General features: G+C 42.6%; 3 protein-coding genes across 5 annotated transcripts in view; 2 read left to right on the forward strand and 1 right to left on the reverse strand.

Annotated features, from left to right (window-relative positions):
* The window catches only part of fat3a (FAT atypical cadherin 3a), a 181696-nt gene that overhangs the window by 28366 nt on the left and 130667 nt on the right, over positions 1–22663 (reverse strand). For all 3 annotated transcript variants that reach the window (XM_088382036.1, XM_088382035.1, XM_088382034.1), the window contains 2 exons: positions 17538–17735; positions 15368–16169 (listed from right to left, as the gene is read on the reverse strand). In XM_088382036.1, the coding sequence (XP_088238162.1) occupies positions 15368–16169; positions 17538–17735 (1000 nt within the window). The remainder of the gene's footprint in view (positions 1–15367; positions 16170–17537; positions 17736–22663) is intronic.
* Positions 2766–4614, forward strand: LOC148394849 (uncharacterized). Its single transcript, XM_088381331.1, has 3 exons — positions 2766–3049; positions 3293–3461; positions 3652–4614. Exons 1-3 carry the CDS (start codon positions 2964–2966, stop codon positions 4612–4614), a joined length of 1218 nt encoding a protein of 405 aa, XP_088237457.1. The 5' UTR covers positions 2766–2963.
* Positions 4645–5842, forward strand: LOC148394850 (sentrin-specific protease 2-like). The gene is made up of 5 exons (XM_088382037.1): positions 4645–4884; positions 5024–5146; positions 5275–5340; positions 5468–5556; positions 5725–5842. The coding sequence occupies exons 1-5, from the start codon at positions 4645–4647 to the stop codon at positions 5840–5842; spliced, it is 636 nt and encodes a 211-aa protein (XP_088238163.1).

A 22663-nucleotide genomic window follows, 5' to 3' on the forward strand; every position in this document is an offset into this window, starting at 1 on the left:
ATTCCTAGCCCAAGTTACAGGGGGGGAACATATCCTCACGGGTGCCCCGTGAGGATATGTTCCCCCCCCTTATTTTGAGAACGGTGAGTCCTAGACTCCAACTGTTTTTTTTCTGTCTTCCTGGGGGTCTGCTCAGATAGTGTGGCAAATTTGAACAGGTTCCCTCATTCCTAGCCCAAGTTACAGGGGGGGGGAAACATATCCTCACGGCGGCCCCGTGAGGATATGTTCCCCCCTCTTATTTTGAGAACGGTGAGTCCTAGACTCCAACTGTTTTTTTTTCTGTCTTCCTGGGGGTCTGTTCAGGTAGTGTGGCAAATTTGAACAGGTTCCCTCATTCCTAGCCCAAGTTACAGGGGGGGAACATATCCTCACGGCGGCCCCGTGAGGATATGTTCCCCACCCCCCCTTATTTTGAGAACGGTGAGTCCTAGACTCCAACAGTTTTTTTTCTGTCTTCCTGGGGGTCTGTTCAGGTAGTGTGGCAAATTTGAACAGGTTCCCTCATTCCTAGGCCAAATTTCAGGGGGGGGGAACATATCCTCACGGCGGCCCGTCATTGATAATTTTGCAAGATATAATTCAATAAACAGTACTAATACGGACAGACCTTGAGTCAGTAGCCCAAGTTACAGGGGGGGAACATATCCTCACGGGTGCCCTGTGAGAATATGTTCCCCCCCATTTAAAACGGTGTAAATGTAAATAAATGATTTGTGCACTGATAACTTTACAATATTGGATGTTAAATAAATAAATAAACAAATAGATAATAATGTTTTCTTGGTTTCTTGGTTGGTCAAACAATATTGTCTTGAATTCAAACTTCATGTCATTTCGCCATTTGTTTTCTGACAATACGCTGCCGCACAATGGACCCAACTATTTACCAACAAATTATTGCCTACAAAACAAAACGTGAATACCCAAATGGTATTACGAAGAAGGAGAAGTATGTATTGAGAAGAAAAGCTTCTTTTTACGACGTTGAGGGTAAGATACACAACGTACATAAATCAAGCAAATTAGATCCAGAGACGCACCAAAAATTCACATTGCAGAACCTGCTAATTTCTACACTAACGTCAGAAACTTAAGTTTTAGAGTAATTACTCTATAACACAAATAATTGACTTATAAAATGTTGAACGGAATACATATAACACACCTCACTATGAAGGAAATTGTTGAATTTGTTGAGTGCAACTCAAGCTAAAGTTTTTTTTAAGTAACTATTTGTAGATCTATTGAGTAAATATTTGATAAATTATCAAACTAAAGTAACATATTTGGTTGTAGACCCATTGAGTGAAAGTTTGATATATTATGAAACTGTTTTTTTTTGTCCAAGTAGCAAATTTGCAATTAGGTGTATTGAGTGAGTACTTCATGAATTACCACAAGTATGGTGCTAATTCAACGTTTTATTTTTACTTCGACTCAGAAGGGGAGCTGTATTATTGCCGCCAAAAAGGCACAGGCCAGGCAGTCCAAGTGAAGGTTGTCTGTGGTGCTGAAGAGGCAAATGAAATTTTTAAGAGTTTTCATGCCAGCCCGGCAGGGGCACACGCCGGGCAAAATAAAACAAGACACAGCATCTCTCTGAGATATTACTGGCCAGCGATGTCTGTTGACATTAATGAGTGGGTATGTAAACAATACAAAAAGAGTATACTTATTTGTTCATTTTTTTAAGCCTGCAAACATAATGAATGAAACTATTCCTTTGTATCTTTTGCAAACAATTCAAAATGATTATCTAAGATCTTCCCCTTCTTTTTGCATGCATTTATTAACAATGACTACTTTTCCACAAAACTTGCCATTGTCAGGTGTCCCAGTGCACCGAATGTCAGGCAGCCGGCATATCAATAAAAAACCCAACAGAGGTCATGCCTATACAGGTCAGTTAATCCAAATAATGTTCTCTATTTTGACCCAAGGTCTATATAGTATTTTGTATGTGGCATACTTTATATAACTATTTTTCTCAGCAACATCAGTTTAACACAATTTGTTTTTATAAATATTTATTTATTAGGTGTCTCAGCCATTTGAACTCTTGGGGATGGACCTCATTGGCAAACTGGCTCAAACAAAAGATGGATACCAATATATTTGCGTGATGGTCGATTATTTCACGAAATGGCCTCAAGCCTATCCATTGAGGTCGAAGTCTGCTGCTGATGTTACCGCCTGTATCCTAAAATTTGTCTACCAATTTGAGTCGCCCAAAAGGATCTTGACAGATCAAGGCAAAGAATTTGTCAATGCAGTAAGTACTACAGTGTTTGGCAGAAATTATCTTCATCATAGCTGTCAAATACAAGTCCCTGAGGGCATATCTGGCCTGCAACTTTATTTTGTGTGGCCAATGAAAGCAACGAAAGGATGTCGAACTTCATAAAATAGCTGGAGTAAAATAAAAAAAATAAAAAACATTACTTAAAGTCCCAATGGTCATCGTCACACACACATCTGGGTGTGGTGAAATTTGTCCTCTGCATTTAACCAATCCCCATGTGATTTTTGATCCATCCCCTGGGGGAGAGGGGAGCAGTGAGCAGCAGCGGTGCCGCGCTCGGTAATCATTTGGTGATCTAACCCCCCAATTCCAACCCTTAATGCTGAGTGCCAAGCAGGGAGGCAATGGGTCCCATTTTTATAGTCTTTGGTATGACCCGGCCGGGGTTTGAACCCACAACCTTCCAGTCTCAGGGCGGACACTCTACTACTAGGCCACTGAGCTTTTTTTTTTTCTTACTGCTCATTGTATTTTGTCCGTGTTTTGTGACTGTTGCACTTGTGGGTGTTGTATTTTCCTTCTGTGTTTTTGTGATGCAAAGCCAGTGTAGTGATGATGTTAAGCTCACGTTCTCAAACACTATTTCACTGCAAAATTGCCCAACTCAATTACTTATTCTTTCCCCTGGCAACTGCAGATCAACAAGAGAGTATGTGAAATGCTTGACATAAAAAGAAGCCTTTGCTCACCATACCACCCTCAAACTAATGGGTTGGTGGAAAAATTAAATGGGACAATTCAAAGGTGAGTATACTTCATTTACCCACATTAATCTTTGACAATTTCTTGTTATGATGTCGCTCATGAGTTTGTTTTTGTTTTCAAGGCACTTTCAAAGTAAATAACATGCACTATAAAAACTGTTAGGTCAGAAAAAACACATTTTGGTTTAAACATTGTCATTGGAGTCATTTATATACAATTCTCCAAAATTAATAAAAAAACAACAGTCACCAGCGCAATTTTAAAACTGATTTTGTTTTTTAGAGCTCTGAGCAAAGTGGTTTGTCAGCATCCAGAAAGCTGGGATGAATATTTGGATGCAGTTATATTTGGTTTGCGGACCAAAAAACAAATGACAACAAAGTACTCGCCTTACTTTCTAATGTTCGGCAGAGAGGCACGCTACCCCATTCAAGTGCCAGAACACTACGAGGTAAGATTTTGGCACATCAAGATCCATGATCCATTACAAGGATATACAGTATCATGGAGAAGTTTTTATACGATCAAGGGCAATTTGCTTGTTGAATTTGTTTAGGTACATCTTAATTGTAAAACACAAATATAAAACTAAAACTTGTTGACACTTCAATCATGACAGCAAATGTTTGCCTTTTCTGAAGGTTGATGGCACTGTGGAGGATGTGGTGGGGATGGAAGTTATGGCACAAAACCATAACGAACAAGACCAACTATTTGAGCAAGTTAGAGAGCACATTAGAAAAGCGCAGGAAAAAACAAGGCACCCAAAAACAATCTCAGGGACCACACCAACTGTACACATAGGAGATCTTGTTCTAAGACAAAATATCAGATCTCAACAAAGAAAGGGAGGAAAATTGAACCCCAATTTTTTGGGGCCATACAAAATTGTGGCGATTGAGGGTAAGACAGCTGACCTCCAGGATGAGAATGGAGCCTTGGTCCCCAAAATAAACATTGACCACCTAAAACCATACAAAGAAAATAAACAAAGAGTGCCTCATAGGTATGAAAACAAAAAAGGAGCATCCTCCTGGATGACACAGTCACCATCCCCACCAGCCTCAGCACTTCCAGCCACTGCTCCTCCAGCCACTGCTCCTCCCGCCGCAGCTCCTCCAACCACCGCTTCCTCTCCCGCTGCTCCACCAGCCACAGCTCCTCCAAGCACCGCTCCCTCTGCCATTGCTCCACCAGCCTCAGCACTTCCAGCCACTGCTCCTCCCACCGCAGCTCCTCCAACCACCGCTTCCTCTCCCACTGCTCCACCAGCCGCAGCTCCTCCAAGCACCGCTCCCTCTGCCACTGCTCCTCCAGCCACTGCCCCCTCTGCCACTGCTCCTCCCGCCGCAGCTCCTCCAACCACCGCTCCCTCTCCCACTGCTCCACCAGCCGCAGCTCCTCCAAGCACCGCTCCCACTGCCACTGCTCCTCTAGCCTCAGCTCCTCCAGTCACCACCCCCTCTGCCACTGCTCCTTCAGCCACAGCTCCTCCAGCCACGGCTCCCTTTTCCCCTGCTCTTAATACCGCCACACCACCACGACTGTCTTTGACTTTTAGACAAACGAGGCAAAATGTGGACAAATGTAAGATGTATTCATGATAAAACTGTTAACATATTAAAACATACATTATGGATATGTGGCACATAGGTCTTGTACTCACAAAGTGTTTTATAAGTGCCACTTGCTGCTATGGAATGAACCCCATTTCCAATTGCATTTTGAGGTATTGTTCTGACTTATTTTTGGCAGACGTTCAAGATGCCTGGAAGGGAAAGCACGTCCATGTTCTCCTATCAAAAATCGGAGCGTACAAATTGTTCTTTTGGGACATTATGAACGTTGGACCCAAATCTGAGCTGGAATCGGAGGTAAAATTATGTTTTCATATCTGAAACTTAGGTTTCTTGGTTTGACTGTTTTGTTTCAAGTCTTAATTGGCAGCACTGTATTTTTTGGGGGGGATGGGAAATATTTTCTGTTTCAATTTGTTTGCCGTTTCAGTTACAGGTTATAAACGCATACCTCCTGTTGTTGGTGAACAAACGCAACCAAATCAGCGTGGAAAAGGTTTCCTATATTGACTCATTTGCAATGACTAATTTATGGAATGGAAAGAGCCAGAGACTCAAGGTCTGTCTATATTAGCATTAAGACATTATAACAATTTTATTAAAAAACTCAATTGGCATTAATTTTGTTCTTTACACATTTTATTGAAATTATTGACAGACGTATTTTTTTCTTCTGTTTATTTTTAGATCAACCCGGTGGAATACAAACTTATTGTTGGCATTGTCAATGAGCATAATCATTGGAAGCTGGCGGTAAAGAAATGTTTTAATGCCACAAGAGGGAGTAACATTACAGCAAAAAATATATAGTTATGTGCAAAATGTTTGAGAATTCATGCATATGAATAATAAAACCTCATATTTTGTGTTTAAAATATAGGCAATCATGCCAGGAGAAAAAAGGTCCTTACTGCTTGATCCTTGTGGTGAGTCTCAAATGGACATTAAAAAATGCCTGGAATCAACCCGGTAAGCACAGCTTCTAAAAGTCAGAGTTCTATTGTGATATCAACATTTAACTGAAGATGTGCGCTTTCTTTTGAAAGTGGACTAAATTTTTGTTTTTATCAATACAAATTATGTAATTGACGGATAAAACTTGAAATTTGTGTTTATGTGCTGGCTCTTATATTTCAGGGCGTTCATGCGCAACAAAGGGTGCAATGTTTCCAGGTGGACTTGTGGCACTGTCCCCCATCCCAGGCAACAAGATTCAACCTCTTGTGGTGTCTTTGCTTTGAAAGTATGCATTTGATTTACAGACTAAATTTACCAAACTCATCACTCAATTATGCAAAAACTTAATCAAACATTACTCAAAACATCCATCCATCCATCCATCTTCTTCCGCTTATCCGGGGTCGGGTCGTGGGGGCAGCAGCTTCAGGAGGGACTCCCAGACTTCCCTCTCCCCAGCCACTTCGTCCAGCTCATCCCGGGGGGTCCCAAGGCGTTCCCAGGCCAGCTGAGAGACATAGTCTCTCCAGCGCGTCCTGGGTCGTCCCCGGGGTCTCCTACCGGTGGGACATTCCCGGAACACCTCCCCAGGGAGGCGTCCAGGAGGCATCCTGATAAGATGCCCGAGCCACCTCATCTGGCTCCTCTCAACGTGGAGGAGTAGCGACTCTACTTCGAGTCTCTCACGGATGACCGAGCTTCTCACCCTATCTCTAAGGGAGAGCCCGGACATCCTGCGGAGAAAACTCATTTTGGCCGCTTGTATCCGAGATCTTGTTCTTTCGGTCACGACCCATAGCTCGTGACCATAGGTGAGGGTAGGAGCGTATATCGACCGGTAAATTAAGAGCTTTGCCTTTTGGCTCAGCTCTCTCTTCACCACAACGGACCGGTACAGGGTCCGCATTACTGCCGACGCTGCACCGATCCGCCTGTCGATCTCACGCTCCATCCTCCCCTCACTCGTGAACAAGACTTCAAGATACTTGAACTCCTCCACATGGGGCAGGATCTCATCCCCAGTCCGGAGAGGGCATTCCACTCTTTTCCGATCAAGGACCATGGACTCGGATTTGGAGGTGCTGACCCTCATCCCAACCGCTTCACACTCGGCTGCGAACCGTTCCAGCGAGAGCTGGAGATCACGGCCTGAAGAAGCCAACAGCACCACGTCATCTGCAAAAAGCAGAGACGCGATGCTGAGGTCCCCAAACCGGACCCCCTCAACGCCTCGGCTGCGCCTAGAAATTCTGTCCATAAAAATTATGAACAGAATCGGCGACAAAGGGCAGCCTTGGTGGAGTCCAACCCTCACTGGGAACGAATCCGACTTACTGTCGGAAATGCGGACCAGACTCTGGCATCGGTGATACAGGGACCGAACCGCCCTTATCAGTTGGCTCGGCACCCCGTGCTCCCGAAGCACCCTCCACAGAACCTCCCGAGGGACACGGTCGAACGCCTTCTCCAAGTCCACAAAACACATGTGGACTGGTTGGGCGAACTCCCATGCACCCTCGAGGATCCTGCCGAGGGTGTAGAGCTGGTCCACTGTTCCACGGCCAGGACGAAAGCCACACTGCTCCTCCTGAATCCGAGGTTCGACCTCCCGACGGACCCTCCTCTCCAGCACCCCTGAATAGACCTTACCAGGGAGGCTGAGGAGTGTGATTCCCCTGTAATTGGAACACACCCTCCAGTCCCCCTTCTTAAAGAGGGGAACCACCACCCCAGTCTGCCAATCCAGAGGCACTGTCCCCAACGTCCACGCAATGTTGTAGAGGCGTGTCAGCCATGACAGCCCCACAACATCCAGAGCCCTTAAGAACTCCGGGCGGATCTCATCCACCCCCGGGGCCTTGCCACCGAGGAGTTTTTTAACTACCTCAGTGACTTCGACCCCAGAGATTGGAGACTCCGCCTCAGAGTCTCCAGGCCCTGCTTCCTCAATGGAAGGCGTGTAGGTGGAATTGAGGAGGTCTTTGAAGTATTCTCCCCACCGACTCACGACGTCCCGAGTCGAGGTCAGCAGCACGCCATCCCCACTGTAAACAGTGTTGACGTTGCACTGCTTCCCCCTCCTGAGACGCCGGATGGTGGACCAGAATTTCCTCGAAGCCGTCCGAAAGTCATTCTCCATGGCCTCACCGAACTCCTCCCACGCCCGGGTTTTTGCCTCAGCAACCGCCAAAGCCGCGTTCCGCTTGGCCATCCGGTACCTGTCAGCTGCCTCCGGAGTCCCGCAGGCCAAAACGGCCCGATAGGACTCCTTCTTCAGCTTGACGGCATCCCTTACCGCCGGTGTCCACCAGCGGGTCCGGGGATTGCCGCCACGACAGGCACCAACGACCTTACGGCCACAGCTCCGGTCGGCCGCCTCAACAATGGAGGCGCGGAACATGGTCCACTCAGACTCAATGTCCCCTGCCTCCCCCGGGATGTGGGAAAAGCTCTGCCGGAGGTGGGAGTTGAAGCTCTTCCTGACAGGAGATTCTGCCAGACGTTCCCAGCAGACCCTCACAGAGCGTTTGGGTCTGCCAGGTCGGACCGGCATCTTCCCCCACCATCGGAGCCAACCCACCACCAGGTGGTGATCAGTTGACAGCTCCGCCCCTCTCTTCACCCGAGTGTCCAAAACATGCGGCCGCAAATCCGACGACACGACTACAAAGTTGATCATCGAACTGCGGCCTAGGGTGTCCTGGTGCCAAGTGCACACATGGACACCCTTATGCTTGAACATGGTGTTCATTATTGAAAATCCATGTCGAGCACAGAAGTCCAACAATAGAACACCACTCGGGTTCAGATCGGGGGGGCCGTTCCTCTCAATCACGCCCTTCCAGGTCTCACTGTCATTGCCCACGTGAGCATTGAAGTCACCCAGTAGAACGATGGAGTCCCCAGAAGGAGCGCTCTCCAGCACTTCCTCCAGGGACCCCAAGAAGGGTGGGTACTCTGAGCTGCCGTTTGGTGCATAGACACAAACAACAGTCAGGACCCGTCCCCCCACCCGAAGGCGGAGGGAGGCTACCCTCTCGTTCACCGGGGTGAACCCCAATGTGCAGGTGCGTGGAGGCTAGTCCGACTATATCTAGTCGGAATTTTTCTGCCTCGCACACCAGCTCAGGCTCCTTTCCAGCCAGAGAGGTGACATTCCATGTCCCAAGAGCCAGCTTCTGCAGCCGGGGATCAGACCGCCAAGGTCCCTGCCTTTGGCTGCTGCCCGGCTCACATTGCACCCGACCCCTTCGGCCCCTCCCACAGGTGGTGAGCCCATGGGAAAGGGGACCCACGTTTCCATTTCGGGCTATTACTCAAAATAAAAAAACTAATTTAGAGTTCATACAACAAAGGACTAAAACTAATTATTGTCTGACAGTAGAATTTTTTGTACGATATATAGGCTAAAGATGGCAAACATTTAAGGCATTCTTTATGCACTGTCAACATCTGACATTGTCTTTTTCAGTTTGCAGAACATCTTCTTTCAAATGAAGAAATAGATTTCTCAGCAAAGGCACACAATATAAATAGGTACAGGCTGCAAATTGCCACCACACTTCTATTAGAGACTGGTAAGTAATATGCACCCAAGAGATGTTATTGCCACCCAAAGAATGGTCCTGACTGTGCTATCAATGCTATATACAACTCAGTTAAGTTTTACACAGGGAAGTACGATAGCAATTCTTCTGTCTTTGTTTTCACAGATCATTTATCTGACTTGTGCTTTGTTTGTGGGGAAGCTGACACAGACGACAGATGGGTGATTATGTCAGGTCTTGTTAACTAATACATGTGATGATTAAGAAATATATTGAATTACACATGCATTGTAAATTATTGTAAATGTGCTGCATTGTATGATCTTGCTTTTTTCTTTGTTTACCAGATTCAGTGTGACGAGTGTTGCAGGTGGTTCCATCTTGTATGTGTCGGGGAGCCTCCAACCGAAGGCTCTTTTTTGAGTACAGCATGTACAGAAATTAAATGCTAAATATTTGAAGCTTTCTTGAAGACTATTTTGCTTTTTTTTTTATTAAATTTTTTAATTTTTTTATTTTATTAATTTAAAAATTTTTTTTTTTTTTTCTTAATAAAGTTTAAAGTCATTATTTTTGATGTATGTTATATGATAAAGAAACAAAGTTGTTTGACCAAAATAAGGCCAAAGACATTGATAAAGTGCAGTAATAACAGTATCACTGCACAAATCATCAGAAAAAAACAGTTGGAGTCTAGGACTCACCGTTCTCAAAATGAGGGGGGGGGACATATCCTCACGGGCCGCCGTGAGGATATGTTCCCCCCCTGTAACTTGGGCTAGGAATGAGGGAACCTGTTCAAATTTGCCACACTACCTGAGCAGACCCCCAGGAAGACAGGAAAAAAACAGTTGGAGTCTAGGACTCACCGTTCTCAAAATAAGGGGGGGTGGGGAACATATCCTCACGGGGCCGCCGTGAGGATATGTTCCCCCCCTGCAACTTGGGCTAGGAATGAGGGAACCTGTTCCAATTTGCCACACTACCTGAGCAGACCCCCAGGAAGACAGAAAAAAACCAGTTGGAGTCTAGGACTCACCGTTCTTAAAATAAGGGGGGGGAACATATCCTCACGGGGCCGCCGTGAGGATATGTTCCCCCCCTGTAATTTGGCCTAGGAATGAGGGTACCTGTTCAAATTTGCCACACTACCTGAGCAGACCCCCAGAAAGACAGAAAAAAAAACAGTTGGAGTCTAGGACTCACCGTTCTCAAAATAAGGGGGGGAACATATCCTCACGGGGCACCCGTGAGGATATGTTGCCCCCCTGTAACTTGGGCTAGGAATGAGGGAACCTGTTCAAATTTGCCACACTAGCTAAGCAGACCCCCAGGAAGACAGAAAAAAAGCCAGTCGATGTCCAGGACTCACCGTTCTCAAAATGGGAGGGGGGCACAAATATTCACAGCTTGACATTTTTTATAGCGTTCCTGTTACAATTTTTATCCCACCACCTTTCACTTTGCTTGGGACAAAAGGAGCCTTTAGAACTGAAATTTCTTCAATTATTCATTCAAATCAATTCACTCAAATCATTCTCGTTATGAAAGATTTGATCACAAAACGTGTGTGGCTTTTTCTTAAATGAACACGTTTGACATTGCTATAGTGTCAGCTTTTAATTATATTGCGATGTCATTTTAAAGCAAATTAATAAATGCAACAATATTAATTTGCTTTGAAAATACCTGAGTAATAAAATGGATGGATGAATGATGATCACAATTAAGAATGAAGTCTCCTTTGTAATATATACTCCTTGTAGCATGTAACGGTTCCCAAAAGGAGGAGTTTCTTTGCATTGAGGTTTATGCAAAGAGCTCACGTAATTATATCGTTGCTTTTTGGTGAAGTGAGTGAGTGTTCCGTCTGTACGACTGGTCTTTGAATGCACCCCGCTTCAATGGCAGAACGCGGATGAATTTAAAGAAATCAAATGAGAATAATCCTTTATGAAAATTAAAATTGACTGACGCAAACGTGAATTCTTCATGTTTTTATTGAAAACAAAATAGTGCTGACGCCGTACGACGCCGTACGGCATCGGTTTTTCGCTTTCCAAACAAGGCGTGCGCGCTCCCGCGGCAGGGGGAACAAAATCTCATGGGGGAACCAAATCGAGCACAACACCGGGCGTGCGTAAAAGCCATAATAGTTTTTCAAACCTTCTATGTCACTCCAAATCCTTAATTCCTTCAAACTCTTGTTCCTCCGTGTCACTTAGAAATGATCACCGCTAATGATGCCGGTAGTCTTTATGTGGGCACGTTTGTATGTAAACAACCGCCGCGCTACTGACGTCAGTTGAAATAGTAATTTATTGGTACATCACGGTTCTCCAAACTTTCTTTCTGCTGCTCGATTACTGTTTTCAGCTGCATATTTTACAACTTGAAGTTTGTAACCTGCAAAATATGAGTTTCTTTTTGGTGCCATTTTTCTTAAGCCCACCCAGTTTATGAGTCACGGCCAACGGTGAAATTTAGAGCGCCCTCATCCAGTTTCGTCTGAAAATATAATTTTTTTGGTTTTTTTTTATCAAAGTCAAAGTCTGCTTTATCGTCGATTTCTTTTTTATATACTAAGACACACAAAGAGATTGAAATTACGTTTCCACTATCCCTCTGTGAGATAGTACACATATGCATACAAGCAACACAAAAAAAAACAAGAAGGCACAAACAATGAATAAATAAGAGTGTTGAATAAATGATAAATAAACAAATAATAATAAATAATAATAATAAATACAATAGGAGCAAAAATGGAGCAAGTGTACATACAGCAGACAGTGGACTTGGATATGGTGCTTTAAAATGTTAATTGCTTTATTTGATGTTTTCTCTATTTTTATGTTTTGAATATGTTCAAGATAAAGATATAAAAGCATGTGAAGTGATCAACTATACTAAAAATAACATGGGAAGTGGTCAACTATACTTGTAAGTGATGTCTTAATGATCAAGTAAAAATTTGTGAAAAAAAAACATATAAGTTGCTCCTGAGTATAAGTCGCCCCCCCCCCACCCAAACTATGAAAAAAAACGCGACTTATAGTCCGGAAATTACGGTAGACTGAATAGGAAGCCCTTGTGCTCTAGTCAAAACATATCAGGGGGTGTTTTACGACCTTGTGTAGGATGACACAAGGTAGGTTATTTATTACCAGTTGCATTCCAACATAATCATACGATAAGGATAATCTGAAAAACCCTAACAAAAAGTATTGACTACGACCCAGAGAACACAGTCCATACTGTCAAGTATGGAAGTGATAACATTCTGCTTTGGGGGTGATCCCCTGCTAAGGGGACAGAACGTCATCACCACATTAATGGAAAGATGGATGAGTAACGACCTTCTTCCTTCCACTAGGGAACTGAAAATGGGTTGTGGATGGGTCTTCCAGCTAGACAATAACCCAAAACATACGTCCAAGGCAGCAAAGGAGTGTCTCAAAAAGAAGCACATTAAGGTCATGGAGTGGCCGTCAGTCTCCAGACCTTAATCACAAAGAAAATCTGTGGAGGGAGTTGAAACTTCCAGTTGCAAAGAGACAGCCTCAAAACATTAAAGAATTGGAGGTGATTTGCCAAGATAAAAAGACCAAGATTCCACCTGTTCTGTGCACAAACCTTGTAAATAACTACAAGAAATGTTTGACCTTTGTGCTTGCCAAAAAGGTTTTTGACACCAAATACTAAGCGATGTTTTGCCAGGGAATCAAATACTTATTTTCCCTCAATGAAATGCAAATCTATTTACAGTAATCCCTCGTTTATCGCGGATAATTGGTTTAAAGACCACCCGCAATATGTGAAAATCCGCGAAGTAGCGTGACCCTTTTTTTTTTAAACATACATACGTATATTGTTTGTGTATCAATAAGTGTATATTAAACCATATAAGTGCGTATGTTATTATTAGAACATTAAATAATAGTTTCAAACATGTAACTAAATATTAATACGTAGTAAAAATGACCAAAAAAATTACGTATAAATCATTTAAATATAAAAGTGATACGTGTGTGTGTGTGGCATATGTATATGCAGCTAAAGTATACATATTGTAAATATGTTTTTAGAACTCTTATTATTATAACAACTTTTTTATAACAAGGTAAAAGTGTACATACTGTAAATATGTTTTTAGAACTCTTTTTATTATAAAAAAAATTAATAAAACGAGGTACGAAACTGTAAAAATGTTGGAATAATTTTAAGTGAAGCTTTGGCCTGCCAGACCTGGAGGCCTCGCCTTTACGAGTTTATCTTTCCTTTTATCTAGGTTCTTCCTTTTTAGTGATAGGGATGTCTTTTGATCCCTGTCAGCCATTTGTATCCTTCCTGTCCTTATGTTGTCTGTGTGTTTTGGTTCCCGTAAGAGGCCTTCACTAACAATGAGCAGGGCTTATTTGCATAGGTGACATGTTCTTTGTTTGATTCACAGGAACTTCATTCCTTTTAATTTAGATGTAGGTTTGGTTCATAGATTGTAGTTTATCAGACCTATTCTTCTTTGTTAAGGGTTACATACAGTTAGAAGTAGTTGCATAAAAGTTATCCCATATTTACTCAATGTTTGTTTAAGGAACTGCATACCGGTTACCTCACATGTGTTTAATGTGTGTTGAAATGTTTAGGACAAGTTACTTATTATTATTATGTGTTAATTACCAAGTAGATAAAGTTAGCAAAGGTCTAGTTGCATTTGTTCCACAGCAAAGCGGCAATCAACGTGCTTCAGGGTATTTGACCCCGGTCGAGGAAGAGTCAGCCAACTGAGGGAGGACAGCTGGGGACGGCCTCTGCGGGGGGTCACGAGCCAACAACGGAGTGCTAATTCACACCACACTACATTCTTTAACTTATCAGCGTTGCTACAGACACAATCCCCCCTCCCTTTAGTGTAGCAACGCCTCTGTAACCAGGGCAACCATAACATTAAAAAGAGGGGCACGTGGAGTAAGGACTCAGAACTGATGGAGGTTGTAACTGAGATTGCTTTCTCTATCGTTCTCCTCGCGAGTAAACCTGTTCTGGTTGTCTTCTCCTCTTCATTCCAGCAAGTGATTTAATGTCTAATCGTATTTAGACCCAACAAAATATGTTTTTAGAACTCTTATTATTATAACAACTTTTTTAAAAAAAAGGTAGAAGTGTACATACTGCAATTGTGTGGACACTCCCTGCATTCTGCTGGCGTGTGGGCAACTTTTGCACCATAATTCCTCAATTTAGGTTTATTTTGAATCTGTGAATTTTATTTAAATTTTTTAAAGCCGCAATGGACTGAAGCCGCGATAATCAAACCGCGATGTAGCGAGGGATTACTGCATATGTTTTATATAATGTAGATTGCATTTTCATTTCTATATTCTGTGTCTCAGTGTTAAAAAGAAACTACCTTTAAATTATACTTTGTCAGAGGGCAAACACAAAATTAGTGAGGCAAATACTTATATTCTCCACTGTATAAACACAGACAGTGAAACCTCTACTTAGAAACTTAGTTCATCACTTCACTGGTTCTTTTTTCTCAAACAAAATATTTTAGGTTGCATTACATGACCTGTTTCGACTTGTATTTTGTTTGAGATAAAAGAACCAGTTAAGTGATTAACAAGTAAAAACAAAATTAACTTAGTACAACTAAACTTAATTCGTGATCAAGTTTGTAGGTCGAAAAGTTCGTAAGGAGAATACGTTTTCTCCATATTAATTAATGTAAAATGAATGTTTAAGTGCTTTACCTTCAAAGATAGGTGGGTGCTTGAGAGATGGGGGGCTATGGTGAGTGTACCGTATGCTTAATTTATATGTTCGCTACACCTTCTGATTACCCTCGATGCTTTTTGCGTAGGTCTTCTTAGGGGACATGATTAACTACAAAAACTCTGGACGAAATAAGCACGAACTTCTCAATATGCTAACGCACACAGGAACACAGGAGCGAAGGGCAAGAGCAATAAGAAAATAGGTAAATGACACACGCACACACGCACACACACACACAAACACACACACACACACACACACACACATAAACACCCCCCCCCCACACACACACACATCACAACGTCATCAGACACGCTCTGAGAGAATCGTTCATGGGTTTGGAAGACAATTTTGGTTTGTAAGACGAGGCAAAAAATTCTCGAGGCTCCGGTTTCCATCTCGAAATGTTTGCAAGTATAGACGTTCGTAATATAATTTGACGATCGCATGCTAATACGAATTTTACGGGACATTGACAACGTCTCATTGCTTACCAGCGCATGTGCAGCGTGACGTCCGATGGAATCGTGGTGACACAAAGCTGACTCGTGGAGTGCTGTACGTTGCCAGATTGTGTGAATCCAAGATTATGTTTTGTTCACACTGGGCCCCACGACAATCCAGCCCTGAGCAGTTTTTATCCAAGATGGCCGAGACTTTAAGGACCTCCTCTAGCCGCCGCCGGGAAGCACTAAGCTTCTGAGTGAGGTAAGCTGCCTTGTAGTATCCGCCCTCAGCTGTTTCCACAGCGACAAGCATGTCCAGCTGTTTAGTCCCACCAACTGGCTGCAAGCTGAGCAGGTGCAGACCATCCCGTTGCTGAGAGGTGGCCGCTTGCTGCAACACCTTTAGCACGCTTTTCAGGTGTGAGGCAACAAAGTCTTGTGGCGCTACACTCTCAAAGCGAACCGTCACAGCTTCACGCAACATCTCAGGGGTTGCCTGCTCAACATGCACGCTGACAGGCACAGGGACAGCAAACCGGCCATCACTAACACTGGCATTCAGAGAATATCTGCCAGCATCTAAACCTCCCAGGGCAATGATCTTTCCATCACGAGGGCTAATCTTGAATAGACTGCGATGGGCTGGTGGGGCGTGGCCAAATGTCAATGCATCGTAGGAGTCCGCATCTGTGGCATGCAACTTTCCAATGACACCACCGGGAAACTCATCTTCCATGGTCACAATATGGATCTCTAGTGGCAACGCTACAGGCCTGTGTAGGCTCTCCTCAATCACCCTGACTGTCAGCATGGAGGATGAGGACAAGCGAGGCTGTCCAGAGTCGGTCACCTTGCAGAAAGAAAAGGGGAGAAGATTAATTTTGATTCACTGAATACAGGGATTGACGTGCTTTATCTCATCAGGAGGCATTTCTGCAAGTCATGATAAGTCGGACTGGACATGTATTACTATTTACCGTAAATTCCGGACTATAAGGCGTACCTGAACATAAGACGCACCAGCTAAAATTAGGGGAAAATCCCGTTTTGGTCATATATAAACTGCACTGGACTATAAACTGCAGGGTCTTTAAATTAATTGTTTTCAATTCTATTAGTTGTATTACCAAAACAAATCCTTTTATAATAGCATAAAAATCATGAAAAATCCATAGATACGACAAACTGGACTCCAAGCCACAGAGTTCAAAACTTGTGCACAAAGTTGCGGCTTATAGCTCGGAAATTACAGTATATTATTTATCACAACCAATCATTGCTCAGTTTCAATAAATTGGTGAGCCGTGTCTGGTTGTCACCTGAGACCTGGCAACTGTGATGTCATTTTCAGTCAACAGCAAGTGGCAAGATGGCTGCCCCTTGAAATGGATAAAAACAGGTGGATTTTGCCTGTTTAATTTATATTCTACAAATGAAACACCAACCAGAAGGATGTTTTTCAACTACATGGTCTGCACAGAACCTATTATTACAAAGAATATTTTGGACTTGACTTCCACTTTAAGGCACTGAAAAAGGATAAAGCTTGTTTGTATGTAGAATGCATTGAATTATAAAACAAATAAACTAAATCTATTGGACTGCCAGAATGTCTTTGAATACTTTTTTACTACACTAGTAATATTATAATATTTCAGTCTATATCTGAAGATTAAATAATTTCAGGGTGTGCCTGTTTTATTCCATTGTGTTTTTGTTTTTCAGCGTGTTTATTCCTTTGTCTGTCTGCCTGCCCTGGAGTTCTAGTTCCTCCCTTGTGTATATCTTTACCGGAGTCGATGAAGTGATTAGACTTGCTTCATCTCAACACCTGCAGATAATTTGGTGCTATCTCCCCTCCTCTGCACTGCAATCCAAAAATACATTGGCTTCCTTGTTCATGGGTGCTAATTTGTTGCTGGAGGTGTTTCAGAAGTACTCTGTAAGTTTAGAAATTTTGCTTACTGCTGTTTTCTCTTGCCAAAACATCAAAACTAACCATCTGTTTCAAGTTGTTCAAGTGTTTTTGACATACTGTACCACACTCAGCCAGACTCACACCAGCCACAGTTAAAGAACAATTGCGTTTGGTCACTGAGGTATTCGTAATGACACCAAAAACCTGCTCATGATAACAAGAATACAAGTCCCCAGTCTGTTCAGGTTAGGATGGTGTTGCCCTAATTATTTAGGGTAATCTTAAAGCAAGTGACTGTACCTGTATATGGACAACATATTTAGTTGCCAGGTCCCTTCTGAACACCTGATTGGCCACAAGTGTTCCGTCTTGCTCCAGCTCAAATTCTCCTCCCTCGTTTCCGGATAAAATGTGGAAGTCAAATGGTGGGCCATTGTGGGATGAGTCCAGGTCGATAACGGACAGCTGGATGATGCTGGTGCCAATTGCCTTGTTTTCCTAGGGGAGTAAACAATCTGTCAATGGGACTACTCAGATTGGGAATGAATCATTTCCAACATTTTGTTTCTGAATGTTAGAATGTTTTGCTAAATTTAATTTAATTCATTTCTAGTGCTATAGCATAACAATCACGGCAGCTGCATTTCAAGAAATTCCAATATATAGGGAAACTTAATTTATTGAAGTCTTCCACTACAAAAGTGAAAAACATTATAGAGGTCCACAAAGTAAAATATTTTAAGATTTTATCTCATAATTTTGATGATCGTATTATAGATTATATTTTCCCATCATACATTCCCATAAAGTAATTTATTACATAAAAACAAGAATATATTTTCGTATGGGAATATTGACCTTTTGAAAACTAGGTTCATAATAGAGTGAATAGTTGCTTGGAGCTGCTTCTGCATGAATTACTGCATGAACGTGGTGTGGAATGGAGGCAATCAGCCTGAGGTATTGCGGAGGTGTTATCCAAGCCCAGGCTGCTTTGATGACAGCTTTACTGTATTATTGAGTCAGATGTCTCTCATCATTATCACGGCAATACTGTTCAGGTCAGTGTCTGCTAGTTAATGAAAACGATAATATCCCAGTCTAACCAGTTTTTGGTAGTTTTGACAGTGTAGGCAGGTTGACGGAATCCCAAATTTCCCCAAATGTTCCAATGGGTTTTGCATGATAGTCTTCTGAAGCCTGAGGTTATCAGCTTTATTAATGTGCCTAGCTGGACCCTGAACTGTATGAACAGACAGCGTCTTCAGCTGTAACCTGTAGTGGTTTGCCTTACTTGTGGAGGCAGTCTATGAACAGTCAAGTTCTCAACAGTTTCCCCATGACTGAAGGGGCATTTAAAGGCTCAGGAAGCTTTTGCTGGTGTTTTAATTATCAGCTTATTGAAGAAAGACTCTAGCACATAATATTAAACTTTGTGAAATTCTCAAATTTTATAAGGTACTGAATGTGAGGGTTATTATTATATTTGAAATATTTCAAGTCAAGTCAAGTCAAGTTTATTTGTATAGCCCTAAATCACAAACAGTCTCAAAGGGCTTCACATAGCCAAAATTGACAATTATTCTCAAAGCATCCCCTGATCTTAAGCTCCCAAAAGGACAAGGAAAAACTCAAAAAAACCCTGCCAGGGGAAAATGAGAAACCTTGAGAAGGGACCACAGATGGAAGCATCCCCCTTTCAGGATCACCAGGTTGTAATGGATGCAGAGAGGGCACAAGTAATACATAATATGAAAATCAATGATAAAATGGATGTCGGTGAGGCCCTCGATTGTCCTGGCAGTGTCTTCAAGGGGGTTGAGCTGCAGTTTCTTCATCTTGAATTGGTCCCCGAGAATCCAGCTAGCCGCTATCAGCTTTTGAGCCACCTAACCCTCCCCGGCTGGGGAGGGGGGTGGGCAGAGAGAACAAAAAACTCCGGCCAAATCGGCCACTACAAGTTAGTTAAAGGCCATCTCATAGAAATGTGTCTTTAAACGTGTCTTAAATGTTTCTACTGAGGTAGTAGTTCTAATATCCATTGGTAGGGCATTCCAAAGCTCTGGAGCCCGAATAGAGAATGCTCTAGACCCTGCAGACATTTTCTTGGCCCTCGGTGTAACTAAAAGACTAGCGTTTTGCGAACGAAGGTTACGAGACGGAACATAAGGAACGACTAGGTCGACGAGATATGAAGGCGCTAAGCCATGCAGTGATTTATAGGTTAGTAGAAGAACCTTGAAGTCACATCTTAAATGGACCGGGAGCCAATGTAATTTGGCTAATATTGGGGTAATGTGATCAAATTTTCTTGACCGTGAGAGCAGCCTCGCAGCGGCATTTTGCACTAACTGTAGACTTTTGATACTGGACTTAGGAAGACCAGAGAATAATACATTACAGTAGTCCAGGCGCGACGTGACGAACGCATGTATAATAGTTTCCGCATCCCCGGTCGAGAGTATAGGACGAATCTTAGCAATATTAAGAAGGTGAAAAAACGGAATCCTGGTTATATTCTTAATGTGTTTTTGAAAGGAGAGCGTTTGGTCAAATATTACCCCGAGATTAGTTACCGTATCACTCTGAGTGATAGTACGGTTATCGATAGTTATAGTGGTTTCCTTAAATAAGTGTTGATAACGAGTAGGACCAATTATCAACATCTCAGTTTTATCTGGGTCAAGACGAAGGAAGTTGAGAGACATCCATTGCTTGATCTCCGCAAGGCACGCCTCGAGATTACAACAGTCCCGCGGATCTGTCATTGATAACGGCATATATAATTGGGTGTCATCCGCGTAGCATTGAAAGCTAATATTATATTTACGTATTATGTCCCCAAGCGGAATCATATAAATATTAAATAAAATTGGTACGAGTACCGATCCCTGTGGGACACCACACGTAACATTATAAAGCTCAGAGGACGTATTGCCATGGACCACTCGGTGCGTCCTGTCTGATAGATAGGAATTGAACCAGCTTAGTGCTGACCCTGAGATACCAACACAACTTTTAAGACGCCCTAATAAAATATCGAAGTCTACAGTGTCAAAGGCAGCACTGAGATCGAGTAGTAACAATACAGACGACGTATTTGAATCCATAGCTATGAGGAGATCATTAGTCACTTTAGCAAGTGCTGTCTCTGTAGAATGATTAGCTCTAAAACTAGACTGAAAAGAGTCATATCGATTATTAGCGACCATGTAATCAATAAGCTGCTGCGCTACTACTTTTTCGAGAAGTTTTGCTATGAATGGGAGGTTTGAAACTGGCCTATAATTACTGAGACAGTCCGGGTCAAGATTTGCTCGCTTAAGTAGCGGTTTAATAATAGCGGTTTTAAAGGCTGTTGGCACTATCCCAGAGGAAACAGACAGATTGATTATATTTAAGACGGACGGTCCTAAAATTGGAAATAATTCTTTAAGTAGTTTGGCTGGAAGCGGGTCGAGTAAACATGTTTGTTTAGCCGTACTAACCAATTTTGTAAGCATTTCAAGGGACACGCTTTTAAAATTTGAGAGGGTTATTGCATGATCCCCAGCGCTAGTAACCGGCGGAGCGATTGGAATGGTATTCTTGATCTCGTCCCTAATGGACTCAATCTTTTGAGCAAAAAATTTCATAAACTCGTCAGCTGAGTGGAAGGAGCTATCGGGGGTCGGCTGGCGCAGAGTTAGCTTTGCCACTGTATCAAATAGGTATTTAGGATTGTTTTTATTAAGATTAATGACTTGCGAAAAATAACGAGTTTTTGCTAAAATAAGCGCATCTTTATATTTCAGGAGGCTGTCCTTCCATGCCTGATGGAAAACCTCAAGTTTGGTTAAACGCCATCTGCGCTCATGCTTTCTACATAATTGTTTAAACGTACGTGTTTCATCTGTGAACCACGGAGTTGGCCATCTACGGCGAGTTTTCAAACGTAGCGGTGCCACAGAGTCGATGGCTTTTAATAATGTCGCATTGAATTCATTTGTAAGATTATCAATAGAGCCGCTGTATGTGGGAAACATGGCGGTTGCCGGCGACAGTAACTCAGATAGCGCAGTTGCAGTCATGGAGTTAAAAATACGGCTGCTATAATTCTGATTGCTCTCTTGTCTTTGACAAGGAACTAAAATTTCAAATTTTATTAAGAAATGATCAGACAGAACAGTAGTGTATGGCAGTACTGCTATATTTGAGGTTGCTAGTCCCCGGGATAATACCAGATCTAAGGTATTTCCATTCTTATGCGTTGCTGCCTGTACAGCTTGTGTAAAACCAAACGTATCGATTAAAGTTTGAAATGCCGAAGTCAGTGGTTCTGACGGTGAATTCATGTGGATGTTGAAATCACCCATGATAACTATATTATCTGCAGTTGTCACTAGATCAGCCACAAATTCTGAAAATTCATCCAGGAAGCCAGAGTAAGCCCCGGGTGGGCGGTAAATAACAACAAGATAGAATGACGGTAACGCAGTGGATCGTACAATGAGAACTTCAAATGTTTTAAATACGTGAATTGAGCGAGGCCTAAATCTAAGCTCAGAATTTGAGATGAGGGCGACACCCCCACCATTTTTTCAAGGACGTGCCACATGCGAGCTCACAAAATTTGGAGGCGAGGCCTCGTTAAGTGGCAGCAGTTCATTAGGTTTTAACCAGGTCTCGCAAAGACCAAAAACGTTTAGATTATGTTCCGTGATAAGGTCATTAACGAGAACTGCTTTCGTATGAAGCGATCTAATATTCATAAAACCGAATTTAAGTGTAATCGGTTGATCAGGGTGCGTATCTATCGAAGGATTTTTAAACGGGATGCGAGTAAAATTGTGTTCTCTAGGCCTAATATCACCTCTCAAAAGTTTATTAGGGCGGTGGGATGAAACGACCGTGGTAATTTGATGATGAATATTTGTTACACATGTGAAGTTATCTAAAACAGGCACCGTTTCATCAGCAAGACCGGTCGGGACGGAGTGATTGGATTTGTGTACTACCCCAGTAGAAAGTGTGTTTATGTGTACTGCAGCACTATTTAAACTGTCGCGCTCTAGTCTACACGAGGAGCTATGTGTATGCTGAAAGTCTAGCCTAGCGCTAGTTAACTTTAACTTAACAGACTCCAAACCCATCCTCACAGGTGGTCTAATCACCTGTGCCCTGGCCTGCTCTAAAGTGACCTGTCATGAGTGGCTCAAACAATAATCTATATATTTATGTTTGATAAATGTGCCGGTAAATATGACATTTCCCTTTCTTATTGAACTACTCAATTTGTTTTTTCACCGTGCTCTTATTTATTGAGATCAACTTGGTTATTGAGTTGTTAACCGGGCTGTTAATTTGTGTCCACTGTGGAGAACATTTAATTTTGGTATATATCTTTTGACTCATTTACACTGGTCTTTCCAATGATATCTCATAAA

This window comes from Syngnathus floridae, chromosome 7, assembly GCF_059516105.1.
Source record: "Syngnathus floridae isolate MCC-2025c chromosome 7, RoL_Sflo_1.0, whole genome shotgun sequence".
Classification (NCBI taxonomy): Eukaryota; Metazoa; Chordata; class Actinopteri; order Syngnathiformes; family Syngnathidae; genus Syngnathus; species Syngnathus floridae.

Bases quoted from the DNA above. Each gene is read 5' to 3' on its own strand.
- LOC148394849 (XM_088381331.1), top strand. From the start codon at position 2,964: ATGCTTGACATAAAAAGAAGCCTTTGCTCACCATACCACCCTCAAACT. The intron at 3,050-3,292 runs GTGAGTATACTT...TTTGTTTTTTAG, and splicing joins TTAAATGGGACAATTCAAAG to AGCTCTGAGCAAAGTGGTTT. The intron at 3,462-3,651 runs GTAAGATTTTGG...CCTTTTCTGAAG, and splicing joins AAGTGCCAGAACACTACGAG to GTTGATGGCACTGTGGAGGA.
- LOC148394850 (XM_088382037.1), top strand. From the start codon at position 4,645: ATGGATATGTGGCACATAGGTCTTGTACTCACAAAGTGTTTTATAAGT. The intron at 5,147-5,274 runs GTCTGTCTATAT...GTTTATTTTTAG, and splicing joins GAAAGAGCCAGAGACTCAAG to ATCAACCCGGTGGAATACAA. The intron at 5,557-5,724 runs GTAAGCACAGCT...CTTATATTTCAG, and splicing joins AAATGCCTGGAATCAACCCG to GGCGTTCATGCGCAACAAAG.